At 56.8% G+C, this 16,755-nt stretch overlaps 6 protein-coding genes across 6 annotated transcripts; 4 read left to right on the top strand and 2 right to left on the bottom strand.

The window, feature by feature from the left end:
- Positions 1–1,451: 1,451 nt before the first annotated feature.
- On the top strand, positions 1,452–3,955 carry PUNSTDRAFT_56121 (WD40 repeat-like protein; the record flags this gene model as incomplete). The annotated part of the gene is made up of 7 exons (XM_007389101.1): positions 1,452–1,795; positions 1,857–2,099; positions 2,164–2,331; positions 2,383–2,451; positions 2,508–2,726; positions 2,776–3,079; positions 3,144–3,955. Coding segments are annotated over exons 6-7 (936 nt in total), but the record flags the coding sequence as incomplete, so codon positions are not given.
- Positions 3,956–6,255: 2,300 nt separating this feature from the next.
- On the top strand, positions 6,256–7,368 carry PUNSTDRAFT_139389 (uncharacterized protein; the record flags this gene model as incomplete). Its single annotated transcript, XM_007389100.1, has 6 exons — positions 6,256–6,385; positions 6,445–6,522; positions 6,574–6,631; positions 6,686–6,774; positions 6,834–6,977; positions 7,037–7,368. The coding sequence occupies 6 exons, from the start codon at positions 6,256–6,258 to the stop codon at positions 7,366–7,368; spliced, it is 831 nt and encodes a 276-aa protein (XP_007389162.1).
- A 162-nt stretch (positions 7,369–7,530) lies between these two features.
- On the bottom strand, positions 7,531–11,018 carry PUNSTDRAFT_47999 (uncharacterized protein; the record flags this gene model as incomplete). The annotated part of the gene is made up of 14 exons (XM_007389099.1): positions 7,531–7,740; positions 7,795–7,966; positions 8,029–8,048; positions 8,107–8,611; positions 8,668–8,870; positions 8,927–9,075; positions 9,126–9,216; positions 9,273–9,307; positions 9,365–9,488; positions 9,554–10,025; positions 10,089–10,653; positions 10,707–10,764; positions 10,822–10,854; positions 10,905–11,018. 14 exons carry the CDS (start codon positions 11,016–11,018, stop codon positions 7,531–7,533), a joined length of 2,751 nt encoding a protein of 916 aa, XP_007389161.1.
- A 268-nt stretch (positions 11,019–11,286) lies between these two features.
- PUNSTDRAFT_93883 (P-loop containing nucleoside triphosphate hydrolase protein) lies at positions 11,287–13,029 on the top strand. The gene is made up of 3 exons (XM_007389098.1): positions 11,287–11,383; positions 11,439–11,691; positions 11,743–13,029. Exons 1-3 carry the CDS (start codon positions 11,311–11,313, stop codon positions 13,019–13,021), a joined length of 1,605 nt encoding a protein of 534 aa, XP_007389160.1. The 5' UTR covers positions 11,287–11,310; the 3' UTR covers positions 13,022–13,029.
- A 159-nt stretch (positions 13,030–13,188) lies between these two features.
- PUNSTDRAFT_77832 (short-chain dehydrogenase/reductase SDR) lies at positions 13,189–14,308 on the top strand (the record flags this gene model as incomplete). Its single annotated transcript, XM_007389097.1, has 5 exons — positions 13,189–13,349; positions 13,414–13,539; positions 13,597–13,631; positions 13,697–14,177; positions 14,239–14,308. 5 exons carry the CDS (start codon positions 13,189–13,191, stop codon positions 14,306–14,308), a joined length of 873 nt encoding a protein of 290 aa, XP_007389159.1.
- A 182-nt stretch (positions 14,309–14,490) lies between these two features.
- Positions 14,491–16,272, bottom strand: PUNSTDRAFT_139385 (uncharacterized protein; the record flags this gene model as incomplete). The annotated part of the gene is made up of 5 exons (XM_007389096.1): positions 14,491–15,216; positions 15,275–15,775; positions 15,829–15,950; positions 16,004–16,203; positions 16,253–16,272. The coding sequence occupies 5 exons, from the start codon at positions 16,270–16,272 to the stop codon at positions 14,491–14,493; spliced, it is 1,569 nt and encodes a 522-aa protein (XP_007389158.1).
- Between the last annotated feature and the right edge of the window lie 483 nt (positions 16,273–16,755).

The following is a 16,755-nucleotide window of genomic DNA, read 5'->3' as shown; positions in this document are numbered from 1 at the left end:
GTACTATATGACACCCTCACTTCGTCACTCCCGCCGAATCGTCAGAATTTGATATCTCAACATCTACCACACCGTTTCGCTTTGTTCTTGCTCTGAGAGCTTAGAGTACATATCTGAACATGTTCCACGCATTAGCAAGAGAATTAATCTGCTGAAACTCGAGCAATGCTACTTCGAGCAGAGTCACGCTGTGATGAGCTGCCGATGCGCGGCAGGACAATAGCCGAGCGGACTTCAAAAACCGCAAGCGCATTGACGCCCAGCCGCGCAACGCGCACCGACACGTTGACGGAACACAACGACAATCTCTATTTCATCTTTATCGATGTCTTTTTTTTTTTGATTAATGGGGTCTGCAAGGGATTAACAAAGTAGGGCGATGACCGGCGCGGGACGAGAAACGGCGCAACGAAGAGTCTGGCGGAGTTCGAAATGTTGATGGCGGCAAGTGCTTCCGATGCGTTACCCGTCTGTGACTGACGATTCGGCGGGATTGACGAAGTGAGGGTGTCATATAGTACTACCACACAACGAGTTCTATTTGATCACGTGTTCACTTTTTCTCCCCTCTGCGACGAAGTCCGGCCGCCGCTTTGTCTTCGCCCATCTTCATCGACATCACCCCTTCTGCTTGGAATGTCGCTCGGTGGTTTCATCTGGTTATATGTCAGACAGGAACTGGCTTTTTCTTCTTGCTTCAATATATCAGGTACGCTTTTGATGTGTACCACAGGATCCTGTTGGACCAGATTACCGCTCGAAGTTGTGGTCTGTCTGTGCCCAAGGACTGGTCGGACTTGACTCATGCACTGATGTCGACTCCGACGCCACACAGTTCAACCGTGTATCTAAGGTGGGTCAAAACCCTTGGAAGTTATCGGAATTGCCGCGTATATGCAGCTCTTCTGGAAATCAAATCTAGAGGACTGTAAAGGGTAACGTCGACACCTGTTTTCTCGTTGCATATGCGCTCATATTTTGCGCTTGATGGCATGCAGATTGCGGGATTCGGCATATGTGGCCGCTGGTTTCCTCGTGTGCGATTGCAAGTCAACGGCACATTGTAGGTACCGGTCTCATTCCTTCAGTTTATGTCTCCCATTCACTCATGGAAGTTTTCAGGTGGCATCTTCCGCCCAAGGATCGCGCATCAGAGCATTCATCCATCCAGATTGTCGTGCACAAAACCTCGCAACGGTTGCAGCCGGTTGTGTCAATAGCTCAGCATGTTGCTGGTCGCGGCGAGGCTTCAGACCGCACCGGGGCAGGTTGGCAGCGGGTGCGTACCCCTTCGCACTTTATTTCATACTGTATGATTCCTAGGGTAGCATATATTGTATATTGTAACCTATATGAGTAATAAATAACAATTTGGTGTATCAATCGAGCGGCGCGAACAGGCGCATATCGGCGGAGATCGTGCACGTGTGCAGTCGCCGTTTCGTGCTGCTCTGCGCCATACCACGCCGCACATCGCCGCTGTAGACACTTTCTTATTTCGCTTTTTCGGCGCCAGTGTGCCCAAGCCAGCGCTCAGCGGCGGAATCTGCGTGCACCACTCCACGCTGCTCATCGCAGTTCTCCGCCGTTCCGCGCCGTGCGACTTTTGACCGGGCCTCAACCCCAACGAGCCCCCTCGGCGCTAATCGCGATCCAAGCTATCGACAACACACCGTCGAGTCGCATCTCCTTCGCTCCACCGTCTCCTTCACCCGCGCTCATACCAAACTCCATGGGTGACAGTCCGGCATCTCACACCGCAGCTTTGCAGGAGGAGATAGACGAGTTGGATCGGGTGAGTGGCGGTCGGCTGGAGCGCGCTGGAGCAAAACCGGACACTCAGCATGGCAATCTAGGGCCTCGACTCGATACTTCGCACTGACGACCAGTTTAGAACGTCTCTGCGCACGCTGAGCAGACTATGCGGAGAGAACAGGCTCGTACCTACAAGATACAGGTTGCCGGGACTTGCAAAGGTCGGGGATGATCCGCCCTGCGCTGGTGGATTCGCGGATGTGTACCCAGGGACCTACAATGGTACTTCCGTCGCGCTGAAGGTTATCAGACTGCACACTAGAGATCGAAAAACGTATATGAAGGTGCGTTCCTCATCGCGCTACGGGATAAAACTATACGCTGGACTAACTTCATACCGATGGTCAGGTCTTCTGCAGGGAGGCGGTCGTTTGGAAGCGACTGAATCATCCCAATATCGTCCCCTTCATCGGCGTTGAACCTGGGAACCACGCATGCATCGTGTCGGAATGGATGGATAACGGCGATATTATGTCGTATCTCGAAGACCACCCACGCGCCAATCGCATTGAACTCGTGAGAGTCGCATTGATGCGCACCGCGCCAAGCTCACAAAGACACTATCAGATCATAGACATTGCCCGTGGCTTGGATTACATGCATGCGAGCGGACTCGTACACGGGGATCTCAAAAGCGTGAGTTAGCGGCTTCCTGAACGGTCATCCCAGACTCAAGAGTCGTTGGAACGCAGCGCAACGTTCTTGTGGACAAAATCGGGCGTGCACGTCTTAGCGATTTTGGTCTTGCCACGACGATCCTTGGTACCGCTTCGTTGGCAGCGACCGCCGGATCGTCCGCAAACTGGGGCTCATTCTGTTACATGGCTCCCGAGTTGAACGATCACATGGCGAAGAATAAAATCTTGACCTCGAAGTCCGACGTATATGCGTTTGGTATGACAACATGGGAGGTAGGTGTAGGCCGGGTCGTTAAATCACCCAATATAATTCCATTTACAGATCTTTGACGGGAGACACCCATTCTACGATATTCAAAACGTATTCGTGATCCTTCGTGAAGTCCTTGATGGCACACGACCCATGCGCCCTCCGCACGCACAAGACCTAGGTCTGGATGACTTTATATGGGAGGTTGTCATTAGCTCGTGCTGGTTAGCAGACCCGTTTGAGCGACCTGACATGTCGGAGGTACTAGCGTGGCTGGGACCATATAATTCTGCTCAAGGGCTCGTTGCGAAGCTGGTACATGAAGGTCTCTCGGATGCCGATCGGCAAGTGCTCGATCAGCTGCTGTTTAAGACCGGTAAGACACGGTTATTGGATGTGTTATTCGTATTCTACCTTCCAACCCCCAATTTCGTTTACAGCGACAGCGCTGCAGCGTACGATGCAAGGCCATACTGGCGATGTGAACTCCGTCTCATTCTCTCCGGATGGCTCGCAGCTCGCGTCGGGCTCTCGGGACAACACGATCCGACTTTGGAACGCGGATACAGGAAAGGAAATCCGCGAGCCTTTACGGGGGCACACTGACTGGGTCAACTCCGTGTCGTTTTCCCCCGATGGAAAGTGCCTTGCCTCGGCCTCGGATGACATGACCGTGCGACTGTGGGACGTACAGACAGGGCAGCAGATCGGGCAGCCGCTCGAAGGGCATACGGACTGGGTTTACTCTGTCGCATTCTCACCCGACGGCATCCGCATCGTCTCGCGCTCACGCGACGGGACGCTCCGACTCTGGGACGCGCACACGGGACAGGCCATCGGCGAGTCTTTCCGGGGTCACTCTAACTGGGTTAACAGTGCCGCATTTTCACCGGATGGGAAGCACATCGCCTCTGGATCCAGCGACGACACGATTCGACTCTTGGACGCCGAGACAGGCCAGCCAGTCGGGGACCCGCTGCAAGGCCACGATGGCTGGGTTTGGTCAGTCGCATATTCTCCCGATGGCGCGCGCATCGTCTCGGGCTCCGTAGACAACACGATCCGGATCTGGAACGCTCAGACAAGGCAGACGGTGGTGGGGCCACTGCAAGGGCACAAAAAAGACGTCAACTCCGTGGCATTCTCGCCGGATGGCAAGTACATCGTCTCCGGCTCCGAAGACGGCACGATGCGGATATGGGACGCGCAGACGGGACAGACCGTGGCGGGGCCTTGGGAAGCTCACAGTGGCAGTGGGATCAACTCCGTCGCGTTCTCGCCCGATGGCAAGCGCGTCGTCTCGGGCGGCGGCGACAACATGGTAAAAATATGGGACGCGGAGATCGATTAGGCTGGTTTGGCGTGTCAGAATGGGATTGTTTGCTAGGTGTGTATTCCGCGCTGGCTCCGTACGGACCTAACTGACGGGCCGATGGCGACGGACAGCATCGAATCATCGACCGGATGTATGCGCATGAAGCTGTGGCCATCCACGATCCGACATCCCTCCAGTCACCGTTCCACCTTGGACATTCCCCGAAGTTTGGATGGCGCCGCGAAGGCCTTTGGCCCGTATCGGCTGCTGTGGGCCTCTTCCAAGTTGTACATAGACGCAACACGTCGCGTAGGCCGTTTGTTTTCCCTTGGTTTACCGATGCGCGTTCGTTGAGGCGGTAACCTTATGTATCACACATCGTGCAAGTAGCGGTCGCCCCAGAGTCCACAGTGTATTATTCTTAGGATTGGTCATGATGGGGAAGTACAAATATGAACTGGCGGTTAACCGGGCTGCCGAGGAAAGAACTTTTTTGTGTCCCCGCACAGCCGTGTTTCTCATATCCATCGAGCAAAGGTACGTCCCACGAGTTGAAGCGCGGTCCCGAGGAGAGCTATGGTGAACACTAGCGTATGGCGACAATGTAAGCTCACCTCATGCATGTCGTCTTCGATCCCACCCCCATCTTGCGATTAGAGTGCTCCCATCGCGAGGATCTTGGTATTTCTAAACGTCTTCGACGTGCGCATCTCCGATGTTCATCGTCCATCCGCCCTCCTCCTAGCTACCTCGCCGTTCTACTCCATCTCGCATGTTCAACACCCTGAAGGTGGTCGCGACGGCGCACTTCGTGCACAGATTGGGGATGCGCTGCGGCCAAGTCGGTACCATTGCGATCGATACTCCGCGCAGGGGAGCGAAGTCGTCAGAGCCTCGGAGGACCGAAGGTACCGCATCGCCGTTGACTCGATGTCGACTAGCACATGCGCATGGTGACGGCCTTGTTCAATTCGTTTTCCCATGCCCGTGGTCATGACGAGGGCATTTTCCGACACGTATACGTTGAGCGTGTACAGCATGGCTTTCCGAATGGGCAGCTACATGCTACGCATAAGCATCCAGACAGATACCGGACATGAGGCGAGACCTTACCAGTGTTGGGTACGCGCAGGTATCATGAGTGTAACCGGCCATACGTTGCCTCCTCTGCATCTCGGGTTTGAGATCCCGTCGTCGTTCATGAAATGCGGGGAATCGTGGCACTGGGCGCATATGTGAGACTGCGCTCGAAGCGTCGAAGATGTATTGCAACGCACCTCGGGCACGCATGTCCGATCCAAAAGCGACGACGCACTTATAGGTTGCTATGCAGCGTTCGTCAACGGAACGACTTCGAATTAGGAGCGCTAGCAGATGCCGGCAACACTTCTTGAGCTGCTACTCGACTCATTCACCGCGACTGTGGATGAGGTCGGAAGACGATGCAGAGATCGGGGGCGCGCACATACGTTGGATAGCCCAGACGAGTATCTCTCGTGGTTCATCCGTCCTGAAACATCAACAGATGGGTTCGTAGGCAGCGAAAGCGATGTCTCCATCGGAGACTTGACAGGGTTTGATGCATGATCTCCAGCGAGTCAGACACTGGGGTTGCGATGAGTCGGAAAGGCCCGACGGCGGGGGGAGTATTTGGTTGGCCTTGAGCGGCAAACGACTTCGGCATACGTGGGTGCGGACAAGTCACCTACGCCTCACCGGGCATCGGCAGTGATGCGGATACAGGGCCCGCGTTGAGACGTTAAGCGCAGTGGGCAAGCGGTGGGAGATATGTGGTGGCCATAGACCAAGAGGAGGATGTCGATGACGTCGGGATCGTCAGGATGGCCTGCTCGTCAACCTCTCGCGACGACTTCGACTTCGACACGGCTGTTTTGCCGTCTGACCTCAGACTCAGCGTCCCTCCAGGATTGGACCTGACCACTTTTGTCGTGTCATCTCTCTGGCCGTAGCGAGTTGCCAGAACAGAGACGAGCGTATGCCACTCGTCACCGCTATAACCTGCTTGCGCTCATCTTGCTTTCCACTCCTGCTGCCTTTGCATCGGACACTCATCGACACAATGCCCCGAGTGAAACTACTAGCACATGGGGTTAGCGCAAAGGATCGGAGGGCGGAAACCCCCTCTGTCTGCTCTGGCTTTGCTTTGGACGAACTCCGACGATCATAGCAATGCAACGCGTGTGGCCCCCGCTAGCTTACGGGTGGCAGGGCCTCCGATGGGCCACTTCCGCACGTATAAAGAGGACGTGTTCGAGCAGGGATTTCTCCATCAACCTCCTCTTGTAGATTTTACCATGGTATCCGCGGTTGCTGGTCTGTCACACGGATGGTACCGTCTCGGCTTCGGTACGTCCTGCAACTCTGCAGTTCTGGACACTGTGTGCTCATACCGAGCCTACCGCCAGCATGCGGCCTCCTCATGTCGCACGTCGCTCTGATTGCGTTGACGGTGCGTCCTATCGTGAAGGCGGCAGATCTTCTAGGTCAGCATATTGCGGCATCGTGCATTTTCGCAAGCTCATCTAGTCTTGCAGTGGCGGAAACGGTCGCGGTGGCGTTCTGGGCGACGGCCCTTTGCGTGCTTATGATCGCGTAGGTGGAAAGCTCTCCAGAATGCGCGGGTGTAAATGGCTGACGCCGGAGCAGAGCGAGCCTTAAATGTATTCGACGTGGCACGATGGACCACTGGCTCATAGAGGCGGCGAGCTCCGCCGCTCTCTTTCTTTTCGATCTGGGTGAGGTTTTACTGGAGGCTCGTCATCGGTTCTGATCTTCCTAATTCTGTAATGCACAGTCGCCGCCATCGTCTTTACCACACTGACCAGACGCAGTCACACTGAGGGAATCTGGCGGGTCTGCATCGACTACAGGCCGGTAGACCCCGGCTGTACAACCGCCCTTTGGGTCCTGGCAGTATCATGGTTCGCCGTCGTTCTGAGTGCGTTCTCTCACCTCCCTCCCTCGGTCGCAGTCGAAGTGAATCGTCGTTCACCCCAGGCATCGCGAGCTGCTGCCTGACCGCGATCCAAGACCAGTCGGGCCTCCCCGGCTGGATATATCGCCGCCGTCAGCGCAAAGAGGTCGAACCCGCCCTGCCACTCGCTCGAGATTACCCCAGGAGGGGCGCGGTTCCGCCGGCCGGGACCGCTCCTTCGGTGGGCTTGCCGCGCATCATTCATCTTCGGGACGAGGTGACGTCGGGCAACTCGTTCGCGTTGGGCCCGCTGCCACAGGGTACGTCGGACCTCGGAAGCGCACCGCCCCCTTACCGCCCGGAACGTCGACAGGACGAGGAATACCAAGGGGTTATCAGGTGGCTGCTTTCTTGATCGGACTATGCTCGAGCCCGAGACGAAATGCCTGGATATCACGGCCGACAAAAACAGCACGAGGAAAAGATAGCGAAACGAAAAGCGCAAGCGCCCTCGCCCAGTTACAATGTACAAGTAGGAGTACGGTTAGTATAATGACATGATGACCTCATAGAGCGATCACCGCTGCGACGTGTCGGCGCCACGCCCGAGCAATCCACCAACGACGTTGGTGACCGTCTCCGTCAGCTGCCGAGGCTGCTGCTGCGAATGCTTGACGTAGAACAGCCGAACGTTGGTGTTGTTCCAGATGCCGAGCGGGGTCATGCCCCGTACGTATATCTCGCCCCATATGAGCGAGGTCAGCCATATGATCGACGCGTCCGACCACTACGTGAAAACGTCGGCTTCCAAGCTTTAGGGTGGAAAATTGTGATTACTCACGACGAATCTCCGAGGGTTGATTGGCGGCGGAGGCGGAAGTACGTGCGATAAGTTGACGCTGCTGAGGAAGTCTGTTATGGCTGCTGACGACTTGGCGCCAGAGCGAGTTTGTAGATCCTGCAACCTAGGCAGCAGCTCGGATATGAGGAGCATCACGGGGTCCAAGGGAAGTCTGGACAAGATAATCGCTAAGTTGCGAAGCCATAGCAAGAGAGGTGTAAGACAGCTTCTTACCCTTGTTGCCACGACGTGACCTGCAGTGGAATCCGGTCTCAGCGTCCGTACGGCAGCGATGAAATAGCTATGGCTTACCCATTCCTGCGTCGGCACGAAGCCATTCCGACCGACACCCGCGGACGCGATACGCTCCAGCTCGCTGTCCATCGAAATCGACCTCCTTTCCCGCATCTTTCCCCTCGCCTTCTCCGATGCCCGCGCCGGGCTCCCCGTCCGCGACGCCGGCGGCTCTCCGGATGTGGGCGACATCAGCGGCCGCGTGACCTCGACGCCCGAGTCCTGGCGCTCGAGCCGCGACAAGTTCTCCTCCGACTGGCGCGCGCTCTGGCTTTCGCGCTCCAGCAGGCGCGCTTTCTCGACGTGGGCCTCGCCCGAGCCGCGGCCCTTGCCCTTCGCGTCGCCCTCGGCCTTTTTTGCCTGCTCCTCCTTGGCGAGCTGCACGCGTCGCACCTCGCGCAGGCCGCGGGCGAGGGTGAACGTGCCGAGGTCCTGGAAGGTCTTGTGCGAAACGAGGATGGCGTACACGAGGTTTGGGTTATCCGACAGGTTGTGGAGGATGACGGAGTTGAACACCTCCAGCCTGGTCAAGGGCCGTCGTCAGCTCAGCCACACGCATTGGGGGGCGTGCGAACGTACATGAAGTACAGTAGTCGCGGATGACCTTCATCGGACAGCAGGAACGTCGGGTTAGCGAACGCGTTGAATAATTGTACCAGCCGAGTAGACGCCGTGACGCTGAGGCCCTTGAAGTAAGGCGCTGCGTTTGATAAGGCGATGATCAGCGCTGGATATATAGAATTGAGTGCCCCAGATGTTGTCGCGACAATGGCGTATATGGCCTGTCAAACCCAACGTCAACGAACAGTCAAGATACGCCTACAAGAAGAAACCGCACGGTGATCATGAAGTCTCCCAATGTTCCCTGTGCGTTGTACTTGGCAGGGAGAGGCGTCTTCATTGGCGTGGTAAGTTTCATCCCAAAGGCACGCTCGGCGGAAAGCGTCTGGATGATGTATGACAGCGCACGACAAAGGCCGTGTTGCTCTGCGTGGGCGTTAGATATGCACAGGTATTGTCAAGAAGAGAGCACATACGTGGCTTATCCTTGATCTCCAGGCTGAAGGTAAGGAGGTATGCCAGGACATCGCCTGCCTTGTCGGAGTTCAGGAGGTAAGCACGGAATTTCTATCCGCGACGTATCTTTTAGATGTGCCAACGAGTTCAAGTAACGGGAGACCTACCTTGTTGAGCTCGATCATCTTCCAGAAAAAGACGACTACAGAAAGGACAGCTACTTAATCTCGGACGTTCGTAGGATATTGGATGGGCATACCTGTTTCTACGATGTATGGAACACCTTTGCGGGATCCTGGTAGTAGGTTGTTGTATGAGGCCATTTGCTCTTCGAGGATTCCGACAATCCCGTGAAGAATGAACTCGAAATCTTGTATCCGGTGCTATCGGCACAAAGGCATCAGTTTCCATATCCCACCTCGAGGGGTGAACGAAGTAGCACACTCACCAGCTTGGCCAAGAAATACCTAAACGCGTTCGTCTGCACTGTCGGCGCCGACGTCTGCTGCTCTCCGGCGCCAACAATCACGTCACGCGCCGTCGCGCTTTGGAAGTCGAGCAGGACTACCAATATCTGGAAGCACACGCTCACGAGAGTTGTTCGCGGATCCTCGCCCTTGAAGACGAGGTGGTTGTACGGCAGCTTGCCGGTGACGGCGCCGATGGCCGCCATCCCACTCGCGGTGGCGGGCGCATTCAGGCATGTGTTGAGGAGCGAGCAGAGCACGGTGAGCACGTCCCGCCGCGGCGTCTGTTGCACGAAATGGAGGGTGTAGAACGAGGGGGCGAGGAGAGACGCGGCAGGTGCAACATAGATCTCGCGAGATAGGAGGACAAGGAGGAGGCGAAGGACTTCGGTCTTGTTCGCGTCGTATTGATGACTCGGGCCCGGGTCAACGGTGGAGCCAACGCCTTTCTCCCTGCGTAAAGAGACGGACATGCGAGTTAGAAGAGTGTAGAAGGACTATGAATCTGAAACGGACCAGATTACGTAGTTGATCTTGTAGTGATCGTGCTGAATCTTCGTCGGAAGGGTAAAGCCACAGCAAAAGAGTAGGTCGATTATGCAGCTGAAGAGGCGCTCGGCGAGGGACGGGCCAGTTTTAGGCGCCTTTTTAGGCGGAACAGGAGGAGGCGAAGAGGAAGATGTAGCCGGGCCGGCCTTGCGCCCACCTTCCTCGTCGTCGGAGTCGTCGTCCTCGATAACGAACTGCGTCTGTGAGGATACCGCGGGCGCCTCGTCGTCATCGGGTTGGTAGGGGAGCACCTCCTTCTTCCAGAGCACCTCCATTTCGAATCGGCTCGTTTCATTCTCGACTTCGAATACGACAGGGAACACACGCTGAAGCACGCGCACGCAGTTGAGCGCCTCCTTCGTTGTGTTTCGTTCCGAGTTCGCGGCGGTCGTGGTGCTCTTGATGAAGGTGAAGGCTGCACTCTGCGGCGGGGTTGGGAAGGTGTGGTCCGAGACAAGATTGAAGAGGCGGGAGCAGATGACTCTGATAAGGGTCGCGATGTTTTCGGGTGCAGCAAGCAGTGCTCGGCGGACTGGATGAGGACGTGAGCACCAAATACCACTAAGACGCGACAATGCTGCTCACGGTCATTCGCGGTGATGAGAGAATATACCTCAGAGGCCGAGTCAAAGAGCGTAACATACTGTTCATCAGGTGGTTAGCTGCCATATGATGACCCAGGAATGGGGGACAGACACACTTGATCCCAATACGAGTCCGTCGCAGGGATGTTCTAAGATCAGCATTAGCCTTACTAGGTATCGCAAAGAACGGTCTGCATACCCTCGTCGTTGCTAGTTTCGCTATGCCGCTAGGTTGACTGCGGAATGCAAGCTTAGCCTCGTCCGGTAGCAAGTGCTTGCCGAACGGCAAGCTCTGTGGTAATTTGGCAAACATTACGACGATTTGAGGCCAGATATGCGCAGGAAATGCAAAGAAGAATAATCAAGAGTCCGTAGATGTGAAGGAGCGCGCAGAGCGGGCTCCGCAGATGTTGGCGTCGGGCGATGCTGAAGCCAAGTATGGAACAGCAGGCACCGGCGCGCGGCGTGGACGCGGTGCGAGATGGGGGGGATCCAGTTATCACATGATGTAATCAATGAGTGCCCGTATCTTCGTCGGGGGTGGCCGACAGCGCAGATTCGCCGGTTTCTCGTATACTTCACCAGTGCTCATCGTGCGCCATGCCATGGAAGACCGGCACCATGCTCTTGACACGTTGAAATGCTTGACGGTTCCTCAGCGAGCTATGCTACGCAAAGGTTCGCTTGCGAACGCGATTTACCTACTCGATCTCATATACTCAACTGCTTTCAGGCAACTTCAAGACCGTTCCAGACGTACTCTGCCCACCACCGAGCGATGTCGCCAAGCGATGCCGAGTGCATATATCTGAGGTTAACCGAGCGCTGGACGCCATATGCACCGAGCTGCGCCGGCCTACCCACCCACTCCAGGACGCGTTCGACGACGCGGTGAGTGGCACGATCACCACCGCGGACGACGCGTTAGACGCGCTTCTTGGCGGGGGCATCCAAACGGGAATGATGTGGGACGTTTCCGGTGAGAGGTACGTGTTGTGGACGCGTCTGTCTCTGTGACGTTGATGCGCTCGCTCCAGTGCGGCCGGCAAGACACAACTCGCGCTCCAACTCTCGCTAGCCGTGCAGTTCCCCCCGGAAATGGGTGGTCTCTCCGGCTCCTCCTGCTATATTACGACGCGGTCCAGGCTGCCAACCACTCGCTTGCTGGAAATCGCTCAGAACCACCCGCGTCTTGACCCGAATATATGCGGCCTGGCAGACATCCACACACTTCATACACCCACGCCTCCAATGCTCCAGCACGTTCTCGACGTCGTCCTTCCGCGCTTTGTTAACCAGATAAGCGACCGCTCGGGCGCGCGGCCCGTCAGACTGGTTGTAATCGACACCCTCACCGAGCTCTTCCACTCCGAGACGCGCACGACTTCTCACTGGCTCTTCGAGCGCTCGAAGATCATCTCCGCGCTTTCCGCCTCTCTGCACGCCCTTGCATCCCAGCGCGGGCTCGCCATCGTCGTCCTGAACGAGGTCACGGACGTGTTCGACCGCGATGACCTTCCACCCTCGCGCGAGGCGGGTGCGGACGTGCTTTACCGCGAACAAAGCCGGTGGTTCGGTCGCGCAAACAGCATGCCGGGCGAAGATCGCAAACAGGCCGATCTCGGACTGGTGTGGACGAACCAGGTCAACGCACGACTGATGCTGAGCCGCACCGGCCGGCGGCGGCATCTCGACGAGGACGAGGTACGCGCTCTGAAGCGCCGGCGGCTCAACGGCGACGATGCAAACTCGGATACAGAACCTGATGACGCAAATTCGCTGTTGCAAGACGGGGAGCCCACTGTCATCCGGCGCCTCACTATCGTGTTCAGTGCGGTAGCTCGACCCGGATCCGTGGATTACGTGGTCACCCGGGGCGGCATCTCTTGCTTCCGCGATGCATCAAGCACAAATGCTCCTGCGCCTGCCAAGGCGCCTACGTTTCAGCTAGCCTCACCTGGCGCGCTTTCTGCTCCAGCCGGAACACCTGCCCTTCAGCCCGCGGACGTAGCTCTGCCACCTAGCAGTAGCGCGCCGCGTTCGGACCCCGAACCAAACCCGCTCGGCCCTGATACGGACCCTTTTCGACAAACAGAAAGAGGGGAAATGCTGCCTCCGTCGGATGACGTGCCTATACTCGACTCCGATGCGGCGCTCGGAGATGCCGATGCAGCGCCAAAAGAGGACGATGACGAGGATATGTACTGGGGAGACGAAGACGGCGATATGGAAAAGCTGTATAATTTGATCGACGACGCTTCATTCGATGTAAATGTAATACCATCTTCAATCGACGCCGAGAATCCTTGGTTCTAGTACTTATCTATGCCGTGCGAGCGCTAGCCCAAATAGGCAAGTCTACTTCCGTAAATATGATCCGGAACTCGGCTCAGGTAGTTGCCGGTATGCAGGGTCAGTCGCACTGAGACTTTGCTCGGCTTGACGTACGACCATACTCTTGTCCTCTCTCGTCGTCCTTTGCAATGGCCGACAGGTTGAAACAAGTGACTGGTCACCTCACCAACTCGTACGGCCGGGGGCTTCTCGCCGGGGAAGTAGCCATCGTGACCGGAGCAGCGCAAGGGATTGGTCGGTCGACCGCGTTGTTGTTCGCGAAGGAGGGAGCGAGGGTAGTGGTCAGCGAGTCAGTCAACTCCTACTTGACCTCCATGCAGAACACTCGTCTTACGTATAACTTGCGTCTATAGCCTTGACGGAGCAAAGGCGCAAGCTGTGGTGGACGAAATCAAGGCTGCTGGCGGAGAAGCCATTGCCGTTGCCGGAGACGTGGGCGCGGATGACTTCCCGAAAGTCATACTGCACGCAACAATCAGGTTGATACTATGTCGCCTCCAAGTTTATGGAGCACGTCCGCTGATATGCTTTCACAGCAAGTACGGCAAACTGAACCACATTGTCAACAACGGTGAGGGCCCTCTGTTGCGCTGTACGTATACGTATGCCTGAGCTCATCGACGATACCCTACGCAGCTGGATTCACATTTGACAAGATGTTGCACACGATGCCGGACGAAGCGTACGACATCATCATGAAGATTCACGTTCGCGCGCCCTTCCGCCTCATCCGCGCCGCCGCGCCTTACCTACGCATCAAGGCCACCGAGGGCGCTACCCCGGAGAACCGATCGATCGTGAACGTGTCCTCCACCTCGGGATTGCACGGAAACGTCGGCCAGGCGAACTACGCGGCCGCTAAGGCGGCCGTGATCGGCCTGACGAAGACGGTCGCGAAGGAGTGGGGCCCCTTCGGCGTGCGCGCGAACACGATTGCCTTCGGCCGCGTAGACACACGCCTTACGCGCGCGAAGGAGGACGGCGCGAGCATCGAAATTGGCGGCAAGAGCGTCGCGCTTGGTATACCGGCGAAGCTGGCGAACAGCAGCGGCGCGATGGTAGGCATCCCGCTGGGAAGGGGTGCGAGCCCAGACGAGGCTGCAGGGGCGATGTTATTGTGAGTTTTCCTTTATTCGTCGACACTGTCGTTATCGCAACTGAATGAGCCACCTTCGCAGCTTGGTCTCGCCTCTGGCTTCGTTCGTAACGGGTCACACGCTGGAGGTCACTGGAGGGGCAGGCATTTGAGTTTATTTCTCGTGGGTCATCTCATACAAATGTATTCATAGCAAGATCTCGAAGCCTAGTTGCCACATGCCGTGCTTTTCATCCCGGTGGAGGATGTGAGAAGTCTACTCATCTAGCGATACACCATTATAGCCCCAATTATGTAGCATACATGCACACGTCCAACAGATCCGACCCGGACTTTATTCCAGCCGAGATCTCTCGCCGGAAGCCATGCCTTCAACATCGAAGCGCACCGTACTGACACCCAACGTCCGCAAGTTAACGAGCACCAGCAAACCCGTTTCCGAAAACCGGGGGACGAGCACGATCCGCACCCGCGCTCCCGACTTGCCTGGGCCCTCGTCCGCGACGACCTTCGTCCGAAATTCAGGCTGGTTCCCGATCACGTACACATCCGGCGTCTGCGCGATCACGAACGGGTCCGCGGAGAAGTACGGGTGGCACCAGAGCGTGTCGGGCGCGGTCGGCGCCATATGCCTCCAACGGAGCGTGCGCTCGGCGACCGCGAGCCGCGAGAACGGTGGGGTGGGTAGGTATTTGAACATGTCGTCCAGCGGTTGCCCGCTGTGCACGAGCAGCGTTCGGTCGATCTGGCGCAAGCGCCGTCGGCGCGCCGCGGCTGCCTTTGACGTGCCCGGAAGGTCCTGCGATGCGGTGGCATCTGGGGAGCCCACAGAGAGACGGAGGTACGTGGGATTGGTTTCAGGGTGGAAGGAGGAAAAGCGCGAGGCGGGGCCTAGCATCGCGCGAGGGAACTTTTGCTGAGGAAGCATCGTGCCCGACGGGTCTATCTCGCCGGGTAGAATGTGTATAGGCACGGCGGACGCAATGTCCAGCAAGTGCTCCGCGAGCGTATTGATCGGCTTCGGAGAGAATGAAGCCGGGCCCGGTTGGCCATATTTGCGCTGAATATTTCGAATCAGAGATGGCTCACTACTCCAGGAAGACCAGCCATGGACGAACCATATTCTTTTTCTTCGGTTTTCGAGGATCTTTCGGCTTCCCGTCCTCCGGGGCGAAGCCAACCGAGTTCCCAGCAATGATCAAGCGCGAGATACGCTTGGAGGATGATAAGGACGCTTCCCCGGTGAGGTACTCTATTAGCAACTGTATTTCCGCGTCGGGAGCGTCCACGCTGCCCACTTCAAGACCTGAAACAAGCGCGATGTGCTCATCATCGTCCGGAGATAGCGGCTCGTCGTCGACGTCCATATGGTCGTCTTGGTCATCGTTGGCTGGATGGCTTGATACCTGAGGCGCCATTCCTGCGTAGCAAAGATCCACTACCTCGAAGTCGCCTCCAGGAGTCTCGATGCCTAGTGCGCCTAGGATCACGCCCGTAACTAGGCCGGCCTCCGTGACGGCCTTCCCGACGAGTCGAACGCGGCCAGATTCATCTTCGAGCATGACACAGTCAGTCTCAGAGTAAAACTTCTCTCGAGGGGGCGGTACAGGGATGGAGTGCTGAGAGCATGATCAGAAGGCACATTTGGTGAACGAGGTGCAGACATACATACATGACGACCTATATCCTCTAAGACATTCGGTTTCAGTGGCATATCCATATACACTGTGCCAACAATGTAGCATAGCTGCGACTTGACGACGTCCAAAACGCGAGGGACTAGCACGGGTGATCCTTCGAAAGCACTTTAGCTGCCTGCACTTGACCGAAGGCACGAGGTGACGCACCTGCGATACCTTCCCAACGTTTCTGCGCGCGGTCTTCCACAAACTTTCGCAGCATCCGCAGCCTGACGAAGTAGATGTTCGCATACTGATGCTTGTACGAGCGGTTCGACGCGTTGATCGTGAAAGATGGCGGCTTATATGCGTCCCCTGACTCCACGACGGTACTGGTTGCTCGCGATGGGGGAGCTGGAGGAACTGTTCTATACGAGCTTCAGTATCTCGTCACGCGGTGTTATATGGTTGACTCACAGCTCGTCTGCAATCGACATGGCAGCTATGGTGGAAGAGCACGCGTCGGACGCGTGAAGCTAACGCGCCAGAGTATCTCGTGATCGAGCGCTCGTGGCTGCGGCCCTCAGCCGGTTCTGGTGTCACTTCTTGGGTCGTCGTCCGGTTCAAAGCCGTTCTGAGAGCAGTCGACGTTCTCCTGTGGTGTGGGTGAAAGGCGATCGGCCCCGAGAGGCCGATAACCTTGGGCGCAATCCGAGGGCGAGCCCGGAGGCTCGCCCCGGCTTGCTGGAGGAACGTCTCGGTTTTAGCATGTATTCTCTACCGAATGTATACAGGATGCGGGCGGGCGGGCGCTGAAGCTACTACTCGCTGTCTCTAGCTGCTAGTGGGTTCTGAGGGAGAGAGGCGCGACACGCGTCGGAGTTTCAAAGTTCCTCCCTCGAGCCCAAGACGGCGCACCGAGCTTCGCTCGGTGCTCGCTTCTTGGGTCGTCGTCCGGTTCAAAGCCGTTCTGAGAGCAG

This window comes from Punctularia strigosozonata (assembly GCF_000264995.1).
Source record: "Punctularia strigosozonata HHB-11173 SS5 unplaced genomic scaffold PUNSTscaffold_23, whole genome shotgun sequence".
In the NCBI taxonomy this organism is placed as follows: Eukaryota; Fungi; Basidiomycota; class Agaricomycetes; order Corticiales; family Punctulariaceae; genus Punctularia; species Punctularia strigosozonata.
This window is presented reverse-complemented; position numbering and strand designations above follow the sequence as displayed.